At 40.3% G+C, this 26,422-nt stretch overlaps 1 protein-coding gene across 2 annotated transcripts in view; it reads right to left on the bottom strand.

Annotated features, from left to right (window-relative positions):
- RYK (receptor like tyrosine kinase) overlaps positions 1-26,422 on the bottom strand; it is a 120,116-nt gene that overhangs the window by 67,362 nt on the left and 26,332 nt on the right. For both annotated transcript variants that reach the window (XM_055413402.2, XM_055413411.2), the window contains exons 2-6: positions 25,779-25,900; positions 14,299-14,398; positions 12,371-12,505; positions 9,324-9,377; positions 5,680-5,824 (exon numbers count right to left, since the gene is read on the bottom strand). In XM_055413402.2, the coding sequence (XP_055269377.2) occupies positions 5,680-5,824; positions 9,324-9,377; positions 12,371-12,505; positions 14,299-14,398; positions 25,779-25,900 (556 nt within the window). The remainder of the gene's footprint in view (positions 1-5,679; positions 5,825-9,323; positions 9,378-12,370; positions 12,506-14,298; positions 14,399-25,778; positions 25,901-26,422) is intronic.

Genomic DNA, 26,422 nt, shown 5'->3' with positions numbered 1-26,422 from the left:
CACAACCAGAATTCAGAGGTGTGCTAGCTCCAGTCCATGCTCTTAACCACTAGGCTGTACCCTGAAAACAAGTGATGATGAAAGATACTTCTTGGCCCATCACTTCCCTAGACCTGGGAATGAGCCTTCCTAGCACCGCGGGACACAATGGCCATGAAATGGTGTCACACAGTCAGACATGTGGCTATGAAGGGACCCTGCTGACTGGAAGTTGGTACTTTCCAGCTGCCTCTACAAAGATTACATCATGACCATTGCAAGCTGCTGACCTTCAACACCCCGTGAAAGAAGTTCAGGGTGAAAATCAGGAATGAGGCACTCTGTGCTCTGAAAAAAAAAAAGTGGCAGAACAGGCCTTCAGATAGTTAGATCTTTTCAGAAAAAGGTTTTATGAGTTCCAATTCTTGCATCTTCTCATACCTAGAAAAACACTGACGTCATTAATGGTGAAATCTCCTTTGGCTATTAAAAAAAAAAAATTTTTTTTTTTTTACAATTAAAAGTCAAAATAGAGTAGCTATGGTTCAGACATCCTGGGAAATAACTATTTCCCAGATATCCTGAAAAATGATATTATGGGTGTGATTTCAGATTAGACACTATGACCTAATGTAGAACTTAATGCTCCTGTAATGCATTTTTGCTTCTGTACTTTGCTTGCTGCTCGTAAAACCAAAGTTACTCCATTTTAAGATAAGGTTGTTTTTAAGTTCAGTTCAGTTCAGTTCAGTCGCTCAGTCGTGTCCGACTCTCCGCGACCCCATGAATCACAGCACGCCAGGCCTCCCTGTCCATCACCAACTCCCGGAGTACACTCAAACTCATGTCCACAGAGTCGGTGATGCCATCCAGCCATCTCATTCTCCGTCGTCCCCTTCTCCTCCCGCCCCCAACCTTTCCCAGCATCAGAGTCTTTTCCAGTGAGTCAACTCGTCTCATGAGGTGGCCAAAGTATTGGAGTTTCAGCTTTAGCATCAGTCCCTCCAATGAACATCCAGGATTGATCTCCTTTAGAATGGACTGGTTGGATCTCCTTGCAGTATAAGGGACTCTCAAGAGTCTTCTCCAACACCACAGTTCAAAAGCATCGATTCTTCGGCGATCAGCTTTCTTCACAGTCCAACTCTCACATCCATACATGACCACGGGAAAAACCATTGCCTTGACTAGACGGACCTTGGTCGGCAAAGTAATGTCTCTGCTTTTTAATATACTATCAAGGTTGGTCATAACTTTCCTTCCAAGGAGCAAGCGTCTTTTAATTTCATGGCTGCAATCAGCATCTGCAGTGATTTTGGAGCCCAAAAAAACAAAGTCTGACACTGTTTCCACTGTTTTTCCATCTATTTCCCATGAAGTGATGGGACCAGATGCCATGATCTTTGTTTTCTGAATGTTGAGCTTCAAGCCAACCTTTTCACTCTCCTCTTTCACTTTCATCAAGAGGCTTTTGAGTTCCTCTTCACTTTCTGCCATAAGGGTAGTGTCATCTGCATATCTGAGGTTATTGATATTTCTCCCAGCAATCTTGATTCCAGCTTGTGCTTCTTCCAGCCCAGCGTTCCTCATGATGTACTCTGCATATAAGTTAAATAAGCAAGGTGACAATATACAACCTTGACGCACTCCTTTTCCTATTTGGAACCAGTCTGTTGTTCCATGACCGGTTCTAACTGTTGCTTCCTGACCTGCATACAGGTTTCTCAAGAGGCAGGTCAGGTGGTCTGGGATTCCCATCTCTTTCAGAATGTTCCACAGTTTATTGTGATCAACACAGTCAAAGGCTTTGGCATAGTCAATGAAGCAGAAATAGATGTTTTTCTGAAACTCTCTTGCTTTCTCCATGATCCAGCGGATGTTGGCAATTTGATCTCTGGTGCCTCTGCCTTTTCTAAAACCTGCTTGAACATCTGGGAGTTCACGGTTTACATACTGCTGAAGCCTGGCTTGGAGAATTTTGAGCATGACTTTACTAGCGTGTGAGATGAGTGCAACTGTGCGGTAGTTTGAGCATTCTTTGGCATTGCCTTTCTTTGGGATTGGAATGAAGACTGACCTCTTCCAGTCCTGTGGCCACTGCTGAGTTTTCCAAATCTGCTGGCATATTGAGTGCAGCACTTTCATAGCATCATCTTTCAAGACTTGAAATAGCTCAACTGGAATTCCATCACCACCACTAGCTTTGTTCGTAGTGATGCTTTCTAAGGCCCACTTGACTTCACATTCCAAGATGTCTGGCTCTAGGTCAGTGATCACGTTATCGTGACTATCTTGGTCGTGAAGATCTTTTTTGTACAGTTCTTCTGTGTATTCCTGCCACCTCTTCTTAATATCTTCTGCTTCTGTTAGGTCCATACCATTTCTGTCCTTTATCGAGCCCATCTTTGCATGAAAAGTTCCCTTGGAATCTCTAATTTTCTTGAAGAGGTCTCTTGTTTTTCCTATTCTGTTGTTTTCCTCTATTTCTTTGCATTGATCACTGAGGAAGGCTTTCTTATCTCTCCTTGCTATTCTTTGGAACTCTGCATTCAGATGCTTATATCTTTCCTTTTCTCCTTTGCTTTTCGCCTCTCTTCTTTTTACAGCTATTTGTAAGGCCTCCTCAGACAGCCATTTCGCTCTTTTGCATTTCTTTTCCATGGGGATGGTCTTGGTCCCTGTCTCCTGTACAATGTCACGAACCTCCGTCCAGAGTTCATCAGGCACTCTATCAATCAGATCTAGTCCCTTAAATCTATTTCTCACTTCCACTGCATAATCATAAGGGATTTGATTGAGGTCATATCTGAATGGTCTAGTGGTTTTCCCTACTTTCTTCAATTTAAGTCTGAACTTCGCAATAAGGAGTTCATGATCTGAGCCACAGTCAGCTCCTGGTCTTGTTTTCGCTAACTGTATACAGCTTCTCCACCTTTGGTTGCAAAGAATATAATCAATCTGATTTCGGTGTTGACCATCTGGTGATGTCCATGTGTAGAGTCTTCTCTTGTGTTGTTGGAAGAGGGTGTTTGCTATGACCAGTGCATTCTCTTGACAAAACTCTATTAGCCTTTGCCCTGCTTCATTCTGTGCTCCAAGGCCAAATTTGCCAGTTACTCCAGGTGTTTCTTGACTTCCTACTTTTGCATTCCAGTCCCCTATAATGAAAAGGACATCTTTTTTGGGTGTTAGTTCTAAAAGGTCTTGTAGGTCTTCATAGAACCGATTAACTTCGGCTTCTTCAGCATTACTGGTTGGGGCATAGGCCTGGATTACTGTAATATTGAATGGTTTGCCTTGGAAACGAACAGAAATCATCCTGTCATTTTTAAGATTGCATCCAAGTACTGCATTTCGGACTCTTTTGTTGACCATGATGGCTACTCCATTTCTTCTAAGGGATTCCTGCCCACAGTAGTAGATATAATGGTCATCCGAGTTAAATTCACCCATTCCAGTAAAGATTCCTAAAATTGTTTTTAAAAAAAATTAATATTAAATCCAGAAAGATTAAAAAAAATAATAATAAAAAAGAGGAAAAAAAAAAAAGAAAGATACTTCTCATCAGGCATCGTCTGGAAATATTTGTCAAAAAACTAGAGAGAACTGGAACACCAATTAATGTGTGGTAATGAATTATTTCAGCAGCAAAGGTATAAGCCCCACAGATTCTTAAGTTTTTGTACAACTCTGACCTGGTTGTACATGGTTCAGAGCCCTCACACACAAGCAAACCCTCAAGAAGAATGTGTTTATCAGGACTAACTCTGAAATGCTATGCCTCCCAGTGACCTTTAACTCTGCCATATCCTCTCTCGAGAGTCCCATCAAAATGTTCCTGTTACCTCACGACCTACTTAGCTCTTTCTCTACAAAACCCAAATCTAATGAACACAATCATACACACAAAACATATTCTGAAAAACCTCACCCATGTGTTTTTTCTCTTACTCTGACCTCCCTTCTCTTCTTTCTCTGCTCAGATAAAAAAAAAAGAGTAACAGAGGGGACAGAGAGTACTGAGGGGCAGGAATTAATGCAACCAGCCTTCCCCACTCCCTTGTGCTGCTTCCGCCGGACATACGCTTACCCACTGTATGTATGACACCACACAGGACCGGGGAGTCAGCAGTAAGATGCAATGCTTCCTAACTGGAAAAAGCTTACATTCAAGCAGGAAAGACAAGTACATAAGGAAAAGGTACAGTAATTGCTACCAAACAGAGAGAAAAAGAGAAACAGGGAAGGAGAGAGAGACAAAAAGAGGAGGGAGAAATTGATGGCTGGGGGGCTTAAAAAAGAGTTCACGAAAGAGATGGCAATGGAGTTGAGATGTGAAGAATGGAGAGGGTTTGAATCCATGGCAAATATAGGGAACAAAAGAAGGCATGAACAGAAGTCCTTGAGGGCAAAGAGTAGAGCAAAGGTTAGGAACAAGTAATTATTCGACTTGAGCGTAAGAGGCAAGTTCGAAGAGGAAGGGGTGCATATCTCCACACTTTAAAGGAGGACACCTTGAAAGCCAAGTCACGAAGCTGAGAATGTCTTCAGTCAGCAAGTGGGAATCACTAAGGAGGGAAACGAGAACTGTGGACTAGGAAAATAAACTCATCTATCATTTCCTCTGCAACTCTCACCCTATCCTGTCTACAACGTACTTCTAGTCACCCTGACTCACCCAGGCTGGGACAAGCTGCTATATTCCCACACTATAATACGTATCATCAAATTCATAAACTTTTATAAATATGGTTAATGTCAAAGATTAAATACTTGAAGCCATGATAGTATATCATTATTTTTTATTCCTAGCACTTAGCATAATATGTATCACAGTGTATCTCAAAGGCTACATATTAGAGTCACCAGGGAAGCTTTAATTAAAAAGAAAAAAAAAATACTGAATGCCCAAACACCACCCTAGATCAATAACATCAAAATTTTTGGAAGGGGTGTTGATATATTTTAAAAATTTACCCATGACTCTAATAGGCAACCAGGTTGAGAACTAATGATTTAAATCATAGCAAGTTCTCAATAAATGTTAATAAACTGGTTGGATGAATGGACGAATGGACGGATAATGATGGAGGGACGAGTGAGGAGGAAAAAGCAGGGCTATTTCAAAAAGGCCCTAGAAGTCTAGAAGACAGTCATGTCAAAGGGGATAGAAAAAAAACTGATCTCTACTTTTTCACCAAATAATAAACTGTAATTTCTGACTTTACAAATTTTTTAAAATAAAACTACAGAGAAACACAAAGACAGTATTTTTCCTTTGCTGCTGCTGCGAAGTCACTTCAGTCGTGTCCGACTCTGTGTGACCCCATAGACGGAAGCCCACCAGGCTCCCCCGTCCCTGGGATTCTCCAGGCAAGAACACCGGAGTGGGTTGCCATTTCCTTCTCCAATGTGTGAAAGTGAAAAGTGAAAGTGAAATTGCTCAGTCGTGTCTGATTCTTAGCGACCCCACAGACTGCAGCCTACCAGGCTCCTCCATCCATGGGATTTTCTAGGCAAGAGTACTGGAGTGGCTTGCCATTGCCTTCTCCGATTTTTTTTTTTTTTTGGCCAGGGCTTAATCACCCTCCCTTCTTCCCCTGCCCCACTGTGCACCGCTGAGCATGGGTGTGGGTAGGCTCCCATGTATATTCAAATAACTGCTTTTATTTTTTTCCTTTCCCCAAATATGTACGATACCTGTCATCCAGTTCAATCCTTTTCATACTATGAAGGTGCAAAACAGCTAATATTATTGCTACAAGAAATATTACTGCACAGCAAACCCCTACACTGATATAAAACACACGCGTAGAAGTGGTTGGAGCTGCATGTACAGGATCATCTGAAATAAAAATGAATAGCACATTAAGCTTTTGAAACAAATGTCATCAATTGCTTTGTAACCCAATATACACAATGAGTATCCTGTTCTTTGTAAAAGAGATCTTCATTTCACATGTCCATTTTTTGATAAGATCAGTTATCAATAGTGTGTTGCCATAAATTCATACAATTTAAAAAGTGTTTTTGTTGTAGTTTAAAAAAGGGTTTCAAAATAGAACTTTTGGTTAATTAGTACAATTCACAAGTGACATATACATAATAAACCATCTATCTATAGTCATGCTGTCCAACAGGGAAATGCTCTGTAGCATGCCATGCAGTATGGCAGCCACTGGCCACCTGAGGCTATTAAGCACTTGAAACGTAGCTAGTACAATGAAAGAACTGAAGTTTTAATTCTGTTTCATTTTCATTAATTTAAATAGTCACACATGGCTAGTAATTACCATACTGGACAGCAAGCTCTACAGACCCTTCCTCAACAGTGGCATCTGGTGTGAGAGATGAGACATCTATTTTGCCAATCACCACTCCTCAAAGGGGGAGGAATATACAGCAGAGCAACCCACAAGGTAAAACAAACTTCTTTCATCTTTTTCTCCTGAGAATTAAAAGAAATTATTTTGCTTATCTGTTTTTAAAAATAAAAGCAGGAAAACAAGACTCTACTCATGAAATAATATTCATCTTAATGTTATTTAAAAAGAAAGCCTCAGCAACAGGGGACATAGTTTAAAGACACAGAGATACATGTGCACACATACACAGAGCAGCAACAGAGAAAGACACAGAAACAAAGATCCGCATGATAAGAGCAAGCAGAATCGAAGACAGAGAGGCAGAAACAGAAACGATGTAACTGGAACCGGTGTAACTGAAGATTAATGAGCACTCACATCAGCATTCTACTGAAGAATCTGAGTTTTACCCTAAATGATACGGGAAGTCACTGCAAGCCTTCAAGCAAAGGAATGACACACGTAATGATACTTGAAAAACAGAAACAAAGATGACTGTGCATGCCATATAAAGAAAACTGTGGGGAGGAGCAAGAGCAGAAGCAAGAACACGCCAAGAAAGCAGCAGCCAGGGCTTGCACAAGGATGTTACGGGGAAGGTAAGAAGTTCATGGATTGGGAAGCAGTCAACAGAGTTTGCTAAAGGGATTATGCCAGGATAGAAAGAAAAAGAGGAATCAAAGCTTTGGCTTAAAAGAATTAGGAGGATAAGGCACCTTTATAAAAAGGAAAAAGAAGAAGGCTGGGGAAAGGGAATTAAGAGTTTTGTTTTGTCCAAGAGCACCTGTACACGTCTATGTGGAGATGTCAAACTGACAGATACACAAATGCAGAGTGATGGGAATACGTCAGGACAAAAGATATAAAAGCGATAGCTTTCCAAAACTTATTTTAAGATTGCTTTCTAAAATTTAAACTTTGAATCAACAAATAATAAACCAGCACAGATTGATGCAGAGAAACCAAATGGCTTCTAGAACAGCTATACTTGACCTGCAGCCTGAATGAAAGCAGGACTTTCCTTAAGAATGCCATAGGCCATTCAATCCTGAAGGGCTGGGAAAGGAAGGTCCCAAAGGTTGATGTTGGCAGCATCCATCTCAGCACATTCCAGGGCAGAGGAGAGGACACTACTCTGCTGGGCACATGCCCAAATGCTCCCTGCCTGATTACCTTTAATTCCAGACTAGTGTATGCACTGATCCCATTCCCTCATTGACATGTCACCTGCTACCACCTGGTCACCCTTCAGGTCTCGGATGAGATGCCACTTTCCCTCAGGAAGCTGCCTCGCATTTCCTCACAGGAGGCTACATACCCTTCTCCTCAGGGTCCCAAAGCACCTTGTGCTTGCCATGCCACAGCTTGCCCCAGGGCACTGTTATCACTGCTTATTGCCTATCCATTTCCTCTGGTGCATTAGAAGCCCCAGGGGGCTAACAAAGTCTGTTCTGTTCATGGTTTAATCTTCTGCCTCAATCTTACCACCTGGCGTGTCATAGTGTCTTGGTAAATGTTAGGTAGATGAAAACAAGGAAAGGGAAGGGAGGAGAGAGGGAGCAAGGAAAAGACCAAGGATATACAACACTCTATTCTCCTTGTCAGAAATAATAATCCTAAGCATAAAAAGGATGGATAAAATCACCAGAATTTTGTAAGTAAGCTTGGGGAGCAGTGATATTTTAAAAAATAGTTTAATTTCTTCTCAAAGACAAATCCAAATGAAATATTTTTAAAAGGCAGATAAATCTCATATTATTTTCTCTTTAAAAACAGTATACTTTGAAATACGCAGAACTAAGCAATTTAACCAAGTACAAAATCTAACTACCAGTTTAGAAGAGAGAAAAACATGTTAAATGGCACCACTGAAATGCAGATGTGGAAATTCTATGAGACAAATGAGTCAATTTCTTCAACAAATAAATGACAGTGAAGGGAAAGCGGTGGTTTCTGATTAATATATAACATGTCAACCACATACAGTGTAAGTAGGCTTCATTTGGATCCTGATTCAGGGAAGAAACTAGACACATACAGCTTTGAGACGATCAGGTTAATGGGAACATGGATTTGCTCTTAGAAGACATTAAGGAGTTAGTTTTGTTACATGTGATAAATACAAGTAAAGAGGTGTTGGATGATTGTGGCTTGTTTACTAATGGCGTTTAAAAAGTCTTTACACTCAAACATTACAGGTGAAATGGCATGATGCCTATTATGTGTTTTAAACAATGCTACCCTTCCCTACCTGCCTACCTGTCTGAAAGAGGAAGGAATCAACGGTACAGGACTGGTAAATGTTGACGATGACTAAGGAAGGTGATGGTCACACGGGGGTTTATCAAAACATTCCCTTGACTTCTCTATTTTTTAATTTCTCTTCCCTAATTTTTTTTAGTTTACTTCCTTAAAGAGAATCTAATAACATTTTAAGATGCTGCTATTAAAACGGCTTCAGGAAGAGTAAGACTTAACGATGCATCCATATCAGAAAAGGAAAAAGAAGTCTAAATTATACAATCTTACAGAAACATTACCAAAAAATAAAAACCTATGTTGAGTTTTTGCTCTGTAGGTTTAAACAATGTGGATCTTTCAGCTTGTATTTTCACCCGGATGGAACTAGCCGAGAGCTGCATCCAGGCCATGAATTAGATTTTCTAACTTTCTGTTAAACAGATGAAGATCTTACACATATTTCACATTCATACTTTAATTATGGCCACTTGAAATGATGATATAAATTCTTGCTTATAAAAGTTTTTTAGAATTTTACTTTACAAAATTTTCAATATCCAAAGTTCCATCTAAATATACCATTCCATAAAACGTCAGTTAAATAAGTAGCATGGCATCACTTAAATCTCTTGGCAAACTGGAAACCACAAAACCTCCAGGTTTCATGAAATAAAGTCTATTTGCAGTCAATTATTTTTCATCCCTAATGATGGAAAAAGACAATACAGTAACACTTACAAATAGTTCTGCTAGTGTTTTTGTCCAAGGCTGAAGTTTTTACTTCTTCAAGTTCTGAATTTAAAAGGAGATAAAAGATGCTTTAGAAATTATTTTCCATGAAAATCCTTATATATTGTAATTAAATTTTCTGAATTTTTTCTAACAGTTTTATATTCTAAAATAACACTGCCTGAACTAAGTAACAATGTATTTGTTGCAAAATGATAAATGCTACATTACTATTCTGATAATCATCACTATATTCATTAATCAACAGTCTATGTCTATATTAGCCAATTATAGTTACTCATTGAAAAAGGGTTTCTGTGGTCAAGAAGTCTGGGAAAACCTACATACTATATAACCTTTGTGGAGGCTAACAGTGCACATTAGCAGAGTGGAAAGGCACCGAGCAGTTTCAGAGTAATGAAACTTGTCTGAACAATAGTTTCCATCCTAGTATGATAAAGGAAACTTTTCTTGCCAGTACCACCAATTAACACTCAATACAGTACACGCATGTTTTCTGTTGCAGACACTTTTCAAACAGTACTAAGTTTGAAAACCGTACAAATAAATATATTAAGATCACATACTAAAGTAAGAATCATGAATGTGAACTGGAAGATTAGGGTGGCCAGAAGTACAACCACCAAACAAAAAGACTGGTTCAATATTAAGTTTAAGTCTAAAACAGAATAGAAAACTACATCAACGGTTAGTTTACATGTACATAATAAAGACAATGGAGAGGGTATGAGGTCATTCTGAATATCAGCTGAGCATTAAACCTCAGCGGGTACTAGCACTGGTGTGCTCCACAGACTCTATCACACTTGGCCACCACTCTGCCTTTAAGCACCAACAGCTGTAGCGCCTATGTACAGGCAGCGCCACCTCCCTAGGGACTAGGAACCACCTGTTCTGCACTCTGCATCTAAAGTCCACTTTGGCTTTAAACTTACATGAAAGTAAGTGTGTAACTGGATACGCAAGAACTGACAAATGTACCAAAACACCAAAGCTAAAATGGGGCTAACTTTTCATTACAAAAATGTCTATTCTGGATAAAGAAGTGGTGAAAATACACACACACACAACCAAAAAAATAAGAAAATCCTACCATTTGTGACAACACAGGTAGACTTTGAGGGCCTTATGCTAAGTGAAATAAGTCAGACAGAGAAAAGACTATGAGATACTCCATGATCTCACCTATATTTTCAGAATCCAAGAATTAAATTTTTTTTAATCATAAGAGAAGAGATTAGATTTGATACTATCAGAGGCGGGGTGTGAGGAAAGACGAGGACCTAAGTCAAACGGTACAAACTTGCAGTTACAAGATAATCACTACAGATATAAAGTACGCATGGCATACATTACGTGTTATTCAACACTATTAACTGTATGATTATGTGAGAGTCGTTGAGAGAGTAAATCCTAATTTACTAAATTCTCATCACACAGAAAACATTTTTTTCTTTTTTTGCTTTCTCTTTCTATTGTTACTACATGAAATGATGAAGTGAAGTCACTCCTGCCAGGTTCCTCCGTCCATGGGATTTTCCAAGCAAGGATACTGGAGTGGGTTGCCATTTCCTTCTCCGGGGATCTTCCCAACCCAGGGATCGAACCTGGGTCTCCTGTATTGCAGGCAGATTCTTTACCATCTGAGCCATTGGGGAAGCCCACATGAAATGATGGGTTTAGCTAAGTAAACTTATTGTGATAATCATTTCACAATGTATGAAAATTAAACCATTATGCTGTCACCTTAAACTTATACAGAGATATATGTCAATTATATCTCAATAAAATTGGGGAAAATATATAGAGAGCACAATTGTTTACTCTTAATTAAAAGATTAAATGAGAGCTAAAAAAAAAAAATGCCCATTCTAATGAACTACCACTTTTTTGCTGGCACATATCTGGACATTAGCCATTTTAACTCTGGCTAATGAACACCTGCTGGCCTCAGGTGTTCTCATAACACTCAGCACTAACTCTGACCAGGAAATGTGTTGAGACAGTTTGACAATGAAGCAAAAGCGCAGGTTTGCAACACAGCTCCACCACTTAGTTATCTGGCCTTGGCAAGTCAGTCGGACTCTCTGAGCCTCAGCGTCCTCCTCAGAAACTGCAGCTAATGAGAGAAGCTTCTGCCTCAGGCTGATGTAAGCATTAAATGGGTTTAATGTGTTTGTAAAGCACTTGGAACATGGTTGTCACTCACCAAAACCCAAACTCAGCAAGTTTTCTTTAGTATTTTTTTTTCTACCTTACATACTAACCAGCTCCACCACTGTGATGGGTAAATTCAGGACACTTTAATCTCTATGGAACTTAAAGTGAGTGGGTTGGATTAGATAACCTTTAAGGAGAATTCTAAAATTCTTGCTCTATGAACTCGTATGCTGAAGCTCTTTCATATCTGTTGCAATTTCTTGAGTAACAGATTATTCGAAGCCAAAAACTACCAACAATTATTAAGTATCCACATATATTACTTTAATTTTCATGATAGTAGATTACTCTAAAATCAACCTACCTACCTCTTGAAACAGGTTATTATGCCATTTTATAGATGGGAAAAAAAAAAAAAACACCTGAAACTTAGGTTAATAAAAGGAAACCTATTCCAATACTCCACCAAGGGTAGAGTTATAATTCTAACACATTTTTCTGGGCTCAGGGCAATGTTTCTATATAAAAGTAATTCACAAAGGAAACATAGTTAACACCCCGTTACTCAGGGGCCCCTATCTAAAGTCTGTGATTTCTTTACCTCTTTGGCCATTAGTGCTATTTCACATTCCTAAAAAATTCTTACCAATTCTGACAAAAATTTTGAGAAAGCAGGGACTGAGTGGGGCCTAAATGAGATTCCCAGCTAGAAGCTATCATGGTGATTATTTCAGAATTTCATCAGTTAGTGCTCTCTTTTCTTACTTGCAACTATAGTCCAGATTGGAACACGAATCTGTAAAAAGATGACAGAATCTGTTTTTTATCTTCTCACATCTATATAAAATACATACTTTACTAAATAAATTTCTTACTTTTATAGCACATTTTCCTTCGTTTAAAATTTAAGACTGTGAAGTTTTTTGAAGAATTTACTGTCAAGTTGAGCTGCATGAGTATCATAACCTCAGAATCTACTTTGCCAGTACAGGAAAGCTCGACCCGAAACACTGTTAAAAAATAAATAAATAAGAAAAAATATTTAAATTTTCTAAAAATCAACATTAATATCCCATAATTTAGAATTTATTTCTGCTGCAATAAAACTAAAAAACAATACATTTACATAAAATACTAAGCAAAAACTTTCAAAGAATTTATCTTTAGACTACACAGCTTTAAATATAAAGTACTATAAAAGTTAGCATTAAAGAACAAATCAAGGCAAAGGAAGAGAATTATTTTCAAATTTGCTCATAATTTTTAATACACCATTTGTCTCCTAAATTCTCTTATTACCATATAGTAAAGATACAAAATCATAAGGCAAACTCCACTATCTTACCAGTCACAATCAACAACAGTAACAACAAAAATTACTTGATAAAAAGGAAAGACAATTTCACCACCAAAATGGAATTATGTATTGTTGTTAAGGAAGAGATTAAATATAAAGCTGTAAATGAAACTGATAAATTCACACCTATGCATTAAAAAAAAAAAAAACACCTTTCTAAGCAGAAACTGTTTTAATCAATTACCGCAGCAATGGGATAACAGACTTTGGTGCATTTTTTTTTCAATCTTTCAGTTTAAGACTCTTTCTACAAATTTAGAATGTACCATTCTACCATCTCTATCAGCATATGAACAAAATGGGAATTTCTGAATTTCTTTACTAGTCCATAAAAATTAATCAGCCTTCTCATATTTTCTTAAAGCTTAGATTAATGTATGCTACTAGTAACAGTGAGTAAGAAAGTTTCCTAACACTGGAGCTTATACTTTCAAGTTTTAAAACTTTTCATTTTCTTTAAATCTCACATTTTCAAAAGCCCTTCTCAAAAGACTGGCTCAAAACAAACTGGTATAAACATGATACACATCATTTACTCAGATGTGTCCTGAGAGCCTATCCTGTTCAGATGTTACGCTAGGCACCAAGGGCAGACAGCTGAAACAGACAACTCCTGCCCTCAGGTGGGCACAGACTAGCAGGCACAGACAAGGACAAAGAATTAAAAAATAATGAGATCAATTTTAAACAGTTAAATAAAAGATCTTACAGGGCAGGAAGAATAGAAAGAGTTAACAAATGGAGGGAGAGGAAGCAGAAAAAAAAAGAGTAAAGGCTTTGAGTCTTGCAGAATATTTAATATGAACAAAAATTCAGATGCAAAAAAGATGAAAAGATGGTTCCAAACACAGAGATCAGCATGGGCAAAGGCTTGTCTCTGAGAGTCGCATGCAGCCTGGCATTGCTGGAGCACTGGGGCAGATCCAGCAACAGGCTAGACAGACAGGCAGGGGCAGATACTAAACACAGCACACCAGCGGGAGAATCTGGAAGGTACTCAACAGATGAGGGCGGGGCACTGAGGAAGTGATATCCAGGCTGCAGTGTGGGAACTAATGGAGGAAAAACAGTATCAGACAAAGGGACTCGGGCCAGGGCCAACAGTGCGTAAAAGGAGACAAAGGAGAGCTGAGTGCACGTGATCCAGAGGGGATGGAAAAGAAGAAACTGTTTAAAAAGTCCAAATAATCCTTATTCACAAAAATCACTTGCTAAAGAACTTACGCATCTTACACCTATGTTCTTTAAAGGTATGGGTGTGTGCGGATGTGCTAGGTTGCTTCAGTCGTATCCAACTCTTGTGCGACCCCATGGACTGTAGCCCACTAGGCTCCTCTGTTCGTGACATTCTCCAAGCAAGAATGCTGCAGTGGGTTGCCACACCCTTCTCCAGGTATAGGGAATACAGTTAAAAACAGCATGTTAAACTCTGTCACTGAGACTCACCTGATAAAGTGCGTGGAACTTCCCCCTGAGCAGAAATGTTGACCTGGGGCATGTCCATAGCCACAAAATTGTCTACTTGGAATCCCAGCTTATATTCAACCTATAATACAGAGAAATAAACAAACAGGACCTGTGATAACAGACAGGGCTTAGTATAGTTTGACCACACTGATTTTGGTCATTAACAAATAATCTATATTTTTAAAAGTCCAAATTGTCAGAAACAGTCTTAGGAATGTTCCTTTAACAGTCAAAGACACCAAGCCAGGGAAGTTTAATATACACAAAGTAGCCAGAGTGAGAATCCAGATCAGATGAATCGAAGGCATTTCTCCACCAAACTGTGCTGCGTCTTGCATAACTCATTAGATTACTGCCTTGGGGGTGTGTTTTATTTATTTCTTCCAGTTTTATTGAGATATAATTGACATATATCACTGTATAAAATGGTTTCAGCATAATGACTTGACTTACATACACGATGAAATGCTTATCACAATAGGTTTAGTGAACATCTATCATCTCATATAGAATCAAAATTAAAGAAATAGAAGAAAATCTTTCCTTGTGATGAGAACTCAGGATTTACTCTCTGAACAGCATTCACACACAGCACACAGCAGCTGATTATATTTATCAGGCTGTACATTACATCCCTATCTTATACCTGGAAGCCTGCAGTACCTTTTCATTGTTTTCATCCAGTTCCCCTCCTGTCCCCCGCCTCTGGTAACCAAATCTGATCTGATCTCTTTTTCTGTGAGTTTGTTTGTACATCTGTTTGTTTTTGAAGTATAACGGACCTACAACACTATGTTAGTTCCTGTTATACAACAGTGATTTTTCCCCTATACGTTTCAAAATGACCACCGCAATAAGCAGTTATGACGCGTCACCACAAAGACAGTATTACTTAGTGATTGACTCTACCCTCCACCCTATAAGGTTCATACCCTTGACTTTAATTTCGCGACTGGAAGTTTGCGCCTCTTAATACCCCTCACCGACCTCTCCCCCACCCCTCCTCTGGTAAGCACCTGCTTGTTCTCTATATGGATGACTGTGTCTGTTCCGTTACGCTTGTTCATTTGTTCCTGGGAATCTTCTATTGGAAAACTGAAAATTCAGTCCAGTAAGCCACCCCCTATTTCATGCCCAGAACAGTACCACCACTCTCCTAGACAGCCTGCCATCCTGGATTCAGAGATTCTGCTGAGGCTCAGAGCCATGACAGAGAAGCCCTAGAGGCAGACAGACATGCAGAGCCACGGAGCTGAGGTATATGACTTACAAACCATGACTACTCACCAGCAAAAAAGCCAAGCTCTGAGGGCCTGTATGTGACTGGCAGAGGAAGGTCTGATCTACAGATCCACTCACTTCATAAGCAGATTCCAAAGTACAAATTTCTCATAAAATATCTATGCTACATTCTCTGGTCCGGCTTTCACCACTAATAGAGTTAATGTTTGGATGTCCATCTAACCTCTGGATCTCAAGTGATTCAGAATCCAGAAAGGAAGAGAGATGACTAGAAAAATGTCCCTGGAACACTAATATTCTCTATCAATACCTGACCTGTATAGGTGGCTTAATAGAACCAATCAGCATCAATCAATATCAAACATCAAAGACACCCCTTTTGCTAGCAAGATGTTCATGAAAGAAACAGCTCAAACTGCAAAGCAACAGCTGAAATTGAGAATGGATGCTATCTTCAAGACCCTCCATGAGGCCTTATATTTCCTGATACTCTTTGTCCTGTCCTTGGGACTCAATGAGAAGGGCACCCCTCTCCCATTCAGTGGTCACAAGGCCTTCCGGTGAAGGCTGGGACTGGCAGAAGCCAAAGCGCAGAGGGTTAGGAACAGTTAGAAAGAGGTTCAAGAAACCATTCTTCAAGAAACTTAACTAGAAAGAATGGAATTAGGTAATGGTAGAATAGACTTCAAAGCCTCTCTTTCTTCTTTTTTCAATGGGAGACACTCAAATGTGGTAGACGCTAATGAAAACAATCAACAAAACAGGACGTAACAAAGATGAAAGAAAACAGGGAAAGAGTAACCTCCCAGCTTGTAAAACGACGGACACCTGGGCGCTGACTGAGTCAGGCGGTGTCTACCCACTGACAAGAAGGGATCAATCCAGTGACTACAACCCCCTCTCTCGCTTTCCCTTTTCACACTTTACTGGAAAGTTCCCCAACACTACTGCTGCTGTGGCTCAGCCGCTCAGTCACGTCCAACTCTCTGCGACCCCGTGGACTGCAGCACGCCAGGCTTCCCTGTCCTTCACCATCTCCCAGAGCCTGCTCAAACTCATGCCCATCGAGTCAGTGATGCCACCCAACCATCTTGTCCTCTGTGGTCCCCTTCCCCTCCTGGCTTCTTTCCCAGCATCAGGGTACTGGGCCATTCAGGTGTACCCAGAACGCTATAGGGATATGCAAGCATTAAAGCACTGCTTTACAGTCAAGACAGACATACAAACAACTGTTAAAAGCTGTATTTGTTAAGTGCCACGTTCATAACAAAGGAAATGTTCTCGCTAATGCACATGAGTGACTCGGTGGTTCCTTGGCTAGAAGCGTTCCCTCTCACCTTAGCATGCTGCAATACTTAGTCACTGCCACCAGGGGGTGTGAGAGAGCCAAAGCCCAGCAAGTATGGGCCAAGAAAGAGCAGGCTTTCCAGCAATATTTACTAATTTTAAGAAAATGCATTGACTATATTCCTATATCCATGCTATCTCTAAACAAAGCAATACATGAAAGGCAACTGCCTGAAAAAAAAATTCAGCACAGTCAGCAAGAACTGGATTGGAACCATGAGACTGTGTGACCATCAGATAAAATACTAACTTTTCCTGAGTTTCAGTTTTTATAAAATGCTGCTGCTGCTGAGGATCAAATAAAATAATTAAACGACATACTTAACTGTTAGTCCAGTACAGATCCTCTCTGATAAACACAGACCCCAGTAGCATCAACAGTCATTCCAGAGTGGCCACACTATGCCCCACTGCACTTCCCCGTATCGGCCAGCCTGCTCCTGACCTCCAAGATTCTGACACAAGCCTTCCTGTGCCCTGCCAAGAGCAATCCTGCAGCCCTCTGTATTGTCCCCTATCTTGGGAACCCCACTAGACTAAATAGACTCACACTGTCGGCCTCTTCACAAGTGTCTTCCCTGCCTTCTCCTCCAGCCTGGCTTTCCTATCATGTGGTCCCCGTAACCCTCAACCCTCAGGGCCTAGACAGCAGAGTCAGCATTCCTTCAGGATCATCAGGTCCTTTATCTACTTCCCTTCCTCATGCAAAAGCCCCTATACTCTGAAGCTCATAGCTTCTACTCAAAATGGCTTTTTCTCACGCCATCATCATCAATGTCACACAGGACTTTACAGAGCCCGTTGTGCTTGGCTCACTTTGTCTCCTGCCATCTTCCTGGTGGCTTTGATATTGATATTCAGCATTCCTATGTACTGAAGAATTACTCCATAACCAAAACAAATGTAAAAATCCCACTCTATCCAAGATCCCATCACAACCTCTGATTCCTACAAAACCAGTCCTTTGTTTACAACACTCTGATTCAACCAATATTTACGAAGCACATTTGTAAACCAAGGGCTGTGCTCATAGCTGGGGTATAATGGCCAATAACGCTATTTCCATTCTCTCCAGCCTATCCATCCAGTGACCTGGTTTCACTTTCCCATGGACTACCCCAAAGAACACTGGCTACCAACACAGTCTTTCAGCCATCAGAACGCTGACCACCTCTCATGCCACTCCTGCTGCCCAGCACAGCTGGGGGAAACCACAGACCAGAAGAGAAAGTTGCTCTTACGCAAAGATGATCCCCATGTTCAGGGGAGGCCGTTAATCCTGCTCAGCAGTCCCTTCCCTACTCAGCCCCTCTCCCTAGTCTTCTCACTCCAAACTTCACGGGATTCACGGCTTCGCCACCTGCTACCTGCCCCACTTTCCTCCTCTCAGACAATGCCCCTGTCCCCTTCACCTGGCACACAAGAACCCACCCCCCCTTTCTTTTCAGCTCCAGGCAGATTTGGTGGCTCAGATGGTAAAGCGTCTGCCTACAATGTGGGAGACCCAGGTTCAATCCCTGGGTCAGGAGGATTTCCTGGAGAAGGAAATGGCAACACACTCCAGGATTCTTGCCTGGAAAATCCCATGGACGGAGGAGCCTGGTAGGCCACAGTCCATGGGGTCAAAAAGAGTCGGACACAACTGAGCAACTTCACTTTTCACTTTCCAGGCAGATCTGTTAGAGCACTCTTCCTTCGTACTCCACTCCCAAGGAGAGATTTATTCTCCTCTCCAAATGATAAACCCTTCTCTCTCAGCACACTAGCCTTAGCCCGCTAGACCACTAATGGGATCCTGTATCATCAACTCGTCTCTCTCACTCTCCTACATCTTCCTTCTCTCCCATATGCCCAATAACTTACTAGACATATGTGCCTAATAATCATACAGCTCTCAAACATAGCAGATTCAAAACCAAATTTACTATGCTTCCCCATACTTGCTGTCTCCTTTCCTCTAGGTCTCAATAACTGCAAGCAGAGGCACAGCCAGCCAGGAACCAGAAGCCCTGGGGCAGTAGACAGAGCGAGCTGCAAACAAGGTTAAAGGCCCCTACTGCAGTGCTGAGGGCAGGGGCCAGACCAGCACTGGAGAGCCTCAGTGTGGGAGGGGTGAGGGCAGAAGGCAGAGAAGTGGGCTTGTGAATGGAGCTGGGCAGCATCAGAGGCATGCGGAGAAGTGGTGAAGGGGTTGAGCAGGATTTCTGAGAAGCCCAACCCTTTGGCCAGCAGCAGCCTGGAACACTAAAAAAGTGTGAAAGCATGATGCCTGCCCTCTGTTGCCTCCCTTTTTGAGGGACTGCCTAAACATGAAAGGCATTCCAAGGCAGTTCTCTTCTCCCTCAGGAATCTTCAGAATATAAAATTTTAAATTGCAGTTTCTGGGGTTAGAAACTATTTATTATTAAAGGGCAGTTTTTTTCTATTTTGGTATGCCATCGATTTATATGGACTCTCACTGGCCAATAACCCTTTGAAGAAACAGATCTGCTCTAAAGCTAACATTTATAATCTACTGGAACAAAGAAAATCTGAAAATCAGTTGTTTATCAGAACAAAGAATGAGCCAAAATACTTCAGAAAAGAAATGAGAAAAAAATATAAATATTTGAATAAGCTAAGAAATAAACATTTTTGGTAATCTTCCCTTACTTGGAAACAAGTGGTAAGTACAAATAGGCAGCTGCTGAGTAAAGCCACTTCCTCTTGGAACCCAGGACAGATTGAAAGTGAGTACACTTTGCCTGAAGCCCAACGGCCTTTCAATTTCTCTAACATTATCAGACGTGCTGCCTTTCTCACAGAAACCCCACTCTGCAGGGGATACAGCAGACTGGCCCCCAGGGCTGCTGTAGGAACTCTGGACAAGTTCCCTGCAGACCCTCCTGACAATGATGAATTCCTGAAACCAGAGAACAGCTCATAGGATGGGACTGAATGGGGTAAGTATTCTGCTACCTCTTGGTATATTTTTGCCTTTCAGATATCTAAAATATCTACTGACACTTAACAGATGCAATTGCAAGTTTTTTCCTGGATACTGGAGAATGTTCTGGAATGCAAAAGAAACTTACTATCTGTTAAAACCACCAGTAAGGGGACTGTGAAAGAAAAGCAACACCAGAGTTCTTACCCCATCTGGAAATGCAATTAACCCATTATATTTACCAACCACTCCCTAAGGCACTGTGATACAATGTCAAGACATAGCTCCAGTCTCTGAGAAGACCACAACCTGTTTGGCAAGATAAAACACAGTCACGGCAGAACACTATTCTCAGAAGCTTTGATAATGTTAAAACATCAACAATGAAGTGACATACCAAGAAGACTGAAGATCTTTGGAAACAAGTAACTCATCTTCTGGTAATTCTTAAAAAGCAATAATTGCAAAAAGTTGGAGCCAAGGAGCCATGACCCTCCTTCTGAAAGTTCCTAACTGCATCCCAGAGCTAACAAGATCAGATGAAGAACTCTTCATCATGTCTCTCCTGCCCCCGTGCATGACTATCATTTCAAAAATACATATATATACACACACACATACACATATCTATATGCTTATCCATATCTTTAGAAGAGGAGATCAGAATCAGGTAACAGTGGTTGCCAATGGAAGGGGAGTTAGGTAGCTAGATTGCTTGGGGATGGTACTAGAAAGGGTAAGGGATTGATTTTTCACTATATACACCTATGCCTTTTGCATTTTGTATCATATGCATAAACAAAATACTCAAAAGATTAACTTCTAAAATAGACAAACTTCAATTAAACAACTGTGCTAAAATCACAAAAGAAATTATGACCTAAAACTGGAACTAGGAGTTGCAATGGAGGTCAAACCTGACATTAGATTTAACATACACACATTTCTTCGCTTTTTTACTATAAAACGTTTTAAGACATAACATGACTAGTACTTTCCTCTAAATTCTTATACCTTCTACAGATGAACTGTGAAATAAGCTTAGCTATATGTTCAAACTATGAGTTACATTCATTTTTTTCAAATTTACAACTTTATTCACAGTAAAATATCTGAAAAGTCCCAGGTGTGCAACTAGTTTGCCAAATAGTTTGTCAAGTATACCCAACCCATGTTTTCACACTTCTAGACACAGGAATCCACTGCCTCTAAAGCAGCACATCCTAACTCTGAAAAGCTCTAACTGCTGAGAAGTTGCCCCTTTGCTGAGCTGTGCCCTGTGCTTCTCTTCCATAGTCAGCTATGGAGCACCTGGAACTAAGTACCAGGTGCTACACCAGGCACAAGTGACCCAGAGAAAGATGAAAAGAGGTGCCTACCCTTGACGTGCTCAGCACCTCAGAGGGAGAGAGAAGGAGATCAACTACAAAAATATTAAGAGCATGATAAGGGTGTGAAAGAAAAGGGCACCTGACACAGCTGAAAAAGAGGTGACACCAGGTCTAAGTTTTATGAGATAAACAAGAGCTAATGAAGTAAAGAATGGGGAAAGGGTATTTCTAGCACAGCAAACAGCAGCACGGTAACAGACACAGGGCATTCAAGAAATAAAAAAAGACACTAAACAATTAGCTGGAGGGTGGGCAGAAAACGAGGGATAAGATCACGAAGGCTCCCGATGAAACAGAATGTTATTCTGGTGGCAACCGAGAGCCTTAGAGCAGCTTTGCAGGGGGTGCAGCAAGAAGTCAGTCCAGAGGCCAGAAGACCAGTTAGAAGGCTGCTACTTTTCCATAATCGAGTTAAGAAACATGAACGCCTAAGTTAAGGAGGCGGCATTAGATCTCAGGAGAGATAAGAATAAGGAGAGAATAAGAATAAGAGAGAATCATCTGGATCATCTGGACTTGGAAGTTGTAGGAGGCGTCTAGGATCCCATCTAGGCTTCTGGCCTTGACATGTAAATAAATGGTGATGGCCTCCAACAAGTCAGGGAACTTCTGACTTACAAAGACCATCATATCAGTAAGGGCAGCCCAAATGTACACTAAGGATGGTGTTTAACACCTGCCACAGATGTAGCTTAGAAATTATGCTCTACAAGATAATGTGAAGAATGTGGAAGTTCAGTAGAGCTATACCAAAGCTCCTCTTCACGCAACATGTACCCAGAACAACACTGCTTCCCATTCAAACATATACATTCATCTGAGCCCCTTCTTCTATTTTCCCCTACTCCAATTTCCTCCTTGTCTACAGGTTTCTAAAACTCCTCAGGCATCCATAAGCAGTCAGATCCCTGAAACTCACTCCAATATAAAAAAATTAAAAAAAATTAGTGTATGTATATTTTTAAAACAAATGAATAAGAGGTTTAATTCTGTTCAATTCTAACTGCCACATCCCACATTGCCTTTTTATTCCTAAATCACTACCCGTACTCTTCCCCAGGAAATATTCTCATGGTGTATATATATATATATATCAGCAACCTGTTTTCCCAAGTGGACCCCAAAACAATCACATCCTGTTCAAAGTCAGTAGTTCACTCAGAATAGAATTTCTACTATTTCATTAGATTTTTCACAACTTTAAAATTTATGTATTATTTGTTTTTATATTCATCAACATTACAGATGGGAAAAGTAACAAAGGACTATCAATTTTTTTGAGAATATAAAAAGCTTCTCTACTTGAAACAATGGATCTCAGAGGTGCAAGGGAACCTAAAATTCAAGAACACCATTCCACAAATGTTTAAACTCCTTCTACAACACTCCCACCAAATGGTTACCCAGTGCAGATCTGACCTCTTTCAGTGAGAGGAACAATCACAATGGCTAAAAGTGAAACCGAGTTTTAAACATAGGTGCAAAAACTAGTGTTTGAAAGGGTGTTGAGTTACAGAATTTTAATATATAATTTCAAATTGTTCATGTGTGTGCGTGCTAAGCAGCTTCAGTCGTGTCTGACTCTTTACAACCCTATGGACTATTGCCCACCAGGCTCCTCTGTCCCAGGGATTCTCCAGGCAAGAATACTGGAGTGGGTCGCCATGCCCTCCTCCAGGGAATCTTCCCAACCCGGGGATCAAATCCACATCTCTCATGTCTCCTGCACTGGCAGGTGAGTTTTTTAACCACTGGCACCACCTGAGAGCCCTAATTCCAAATTATTTCCCCACAATTACTTGTTCATTATAAAGGAGAGAACCTTACAGTGGAGAAATCTGGAGAACTGAGTGATCCTGGTAACATCCACAGTAAAAGGACAAGTTGAAATCATGTGCACAGTGGAGGACAGCACTGCTGTGGTGTTACCACCAAGGAGACATTCGTGAATCCAATCATGAGGGAACCTCAGGCAACTCAAACTCAGGAGACAGCCCACCGGCCTATGTGTTCCTAAATGTCAAAGTCAAGAAACACAAAGAAAAGCCATAGGAGGGGGGAAAAAAGAAGCCACAAAAAACACGATTGTGATTAACTGGTGAAGTGTGAGTTCTGGAGATTAGATAACAGTCTTGTGTCAGTGTTCAGTTTCCTGATTTTGACCACTGTACTTTGGTTATATAAAGAATGCTCCTATCCTTAGATGATACACACTGCTGTACTTAGGGGTAAAAGGGCATGAAACACACAATTCACTGGCACACAGTTCAAGAGGAAAAAAGTCTGTGTGCATGAGAGTAGGGAGCACGAGAGAACGAATCACGAAATAAATGGGGCAAACCAGTACCAATTTGTGAAGCTGAGTGAAAGATGAATGAGAATCCTTTGCACTGCTTTTATACTTTTCTCTGTCTGAAATTATATCAAAATTAAAGGTTACTCCCCCAAATAATGATAAGGTCACCCAAGTAATAATAAAGTCACACAGTACTGAAAAATGCATTAGGTTTGTCTACTTGAAGAGTGCAGGTACCTACTCATTCAAACTAACAGACCTAAGATTAGAATGTCTCAAGTGAACCTTTTCTGAATTACCTATGTCATTTAGGCTGGCACTTCAGCATATCCAAGTTACCATCTACTAAATGTTCTTAGATCACATGAATCTTCTTCCTTTGTTTTTGCAGATTTAATCCTAAAGAGATCTAACCACTCCTAAAAGAACATCCCCTATTTGGATACCCCAAGGCAATAATGTTGGACTTGAGGTATTCTAGACAGCAAGGCACATACACTTTACCCAGGATCCAAGCTAATTTAACTTTAATCAAAACATTCCTGCAGCTGTATTTTAATACATGTATGTCTATATGTGTACGTTTCTCTAATGTACATGTGAGCATATACAAAAATGAGGATACATGCATATTTACATAATCATTTTTACTTACCTAATTGGCAAACAAATATACTTAAAATATTTAGCATTATGCAGTGAACTGAAATAAGCACCTTATTTACTTTGTAAGGAATATTGGCTTATTGGTACCATCTCGGGAAAGGGATGGGAGAAAGAATTTGGCAGTAGCAATCAAAACTGTAATCACGAACATTCTCTGACCTAGTCATTTCACTTCCTGATCACAAGGTACTATTCAGAAATAATGCCAAAATTACACAAAAATTTCTGAACAAATTAAGATATTCTTAATATATGTACACACACGTATACCTATATACACACATACACATTCACATACATACTTTTTCTATGATTCTATATTCATTAATAGTAATGCTAGAACAGCAACAAAAGATGACTACCAATCATTCTTACCATCCCTTTACCATAAAATTTTGCCTGCCAAATGAATGAAACTATTTGTAACAGGGAAGGGAAATGTTACTAAAAATCCATATGTCAATGAAGCACTTAACAAATAACCATACATCATACATCCATACAATATCATATTATAAAGCCATTAAAGAGACTGAGTTAAATCTGTAATTAGAAAAGTGGAAAGTTGCCAAGACATGGTATCAGGTAGGGAAAAAATACTGTACAACACATGTATCAGATAATCCCCTTTTTGTTTAAAAAGTAAAAAGAAGTACAGTTTCAAGTATACCAAATTATAAACAATGATTATTCTTCTTGGTTCAGATGTACAAAGTCTTAACAGTTCTTAAAACAACTCTGTAATAGTTGAACTTTCCCAATAACCATTATTGTTTTCTAAGAAGATAAAAAGATCTATATTAAAGGGGTCAGATTTAAATGACTTATTTAAGAACAAACACCACTTTATAATAATTTTTTAAAAATAAACTCTACAATAGGTATTCTTATTTTAGTATAGCAAAAACTATTTTTATTTCCCAAATAAAATCCTACTCAGAAGCTTATACATGAGTCTGACAAAAGAAACTGAAGTTGACCGGGGAAGGTGGACTCTACACTCAGCCTCTCACTCTTTGACTTAAGAGAAAACTTACCATGATAGAGGAGCCCAAACAGAGGAAATCTGAAGAATTCAGCAACAAGTAAACCAGGCAAGAAGTTTGTTACAGTTAAAGAAGCTTGGCCAGCGCCAACATGAGTGCTTACATCTCCTGTACTTTACTTTTACTGCTTCTCCATAACTGGGAGAACTATATCCAAGACCGCAAACATGTCTAAACCACCCATCTTACCAATTCCCCACCCCTCGTTCATATCACTGCATCATAACAGCACCGTCATTAGCAGGTCCACCTGTCCCCTCTTCAAGCTAGAGCTACATCCTTGTCTGAAAAGCCCGAAAGTAAGTGTTCTGTCACAAGCTAGTCACATATATGACTAGCTTTCTTTTCATTTTCAAGGATTTGAAAGTCTAGAGGAATGGGCTCAAGATCTAAAACACCAATCTGAAAAAACCAGGTACTGCTACAGCCCACCACCCACTGACCCTCTTGTGCAGCTGGCAGCCCACCCCTCGGATCCAGCCTCTGCCTCAGCCTCTGGGCCTGGGTGGTCCTGTCTTGCCCTCTTTGGTGGACCGCTCTCTTACCTTGGACTTTGCATGCCAAGTGAAGTGCAGGAAATTTGTCTCGCTGGGTACTAACAGGTTAAAGGACAGAGCGTAGTGACTAATAAGGTCATTCCTCACATAATAAAGTTCTGCATCAAGACCTAGAAAAAAAAAGAGAAAAAAACTAAAAATACCCTCAAAAGCATTAACCATCAATATTTCAAATACTGATCATAATAACAGAGTAAAAGCACATCCCACCTGTGCTGCCTTATGAAGCAGGAAGAAGACTGGATTTTATCACTGCCAACAAAGACGAAGAAACTGAGACTTGGAACAATTAAGCACAAGGGTGCCGGGGCCAGAACTATGGTTCTGAGAACCACCAATGCGACACTTTTCCTTTTGGACAAAGACCCTCTCAGTTAAATGCCTACAGGCAAAAGCCCCTTCACCCTGCAAAACTGATGAGGATTTAGGAAAAGAGACAGGCACCTGGGGGACAACGTGAGTGTGAGTCAAGGCCTCAAGACCCCAGCCAGAGATGACCTTGGCTTCTGTCAGGATGACGTGCTGGCCACTTGAGCAGCACGTTACCAGGGTACACTCACCCCACTGCCACACAGACACGCATCCTCTTCCAAATCTAAACTACAAAGCAGAGAACACGACACTTCTCATAT

Source organism: Moschus berezovskii, chromosome 1, assembly GCF_049115385.1.
Source record: "Moschus berezovskii isolate FMDL1 chromosome 1, NW_MosBer_1.0, whole genome shotgun sequence".
NCBI classification, from domain to species: domain Eukaryota; kingdom Metazoa; phylum Chordata; class Mammalia; order Artiodactyla; family Moschidae; genus Moschus; species Moschus berezovskii.
The sequence above is the reverse complement of the archived record's forward strand: the minus strand, read 5'-3'. Positions and strand labels throughout refer to the sequence as shown.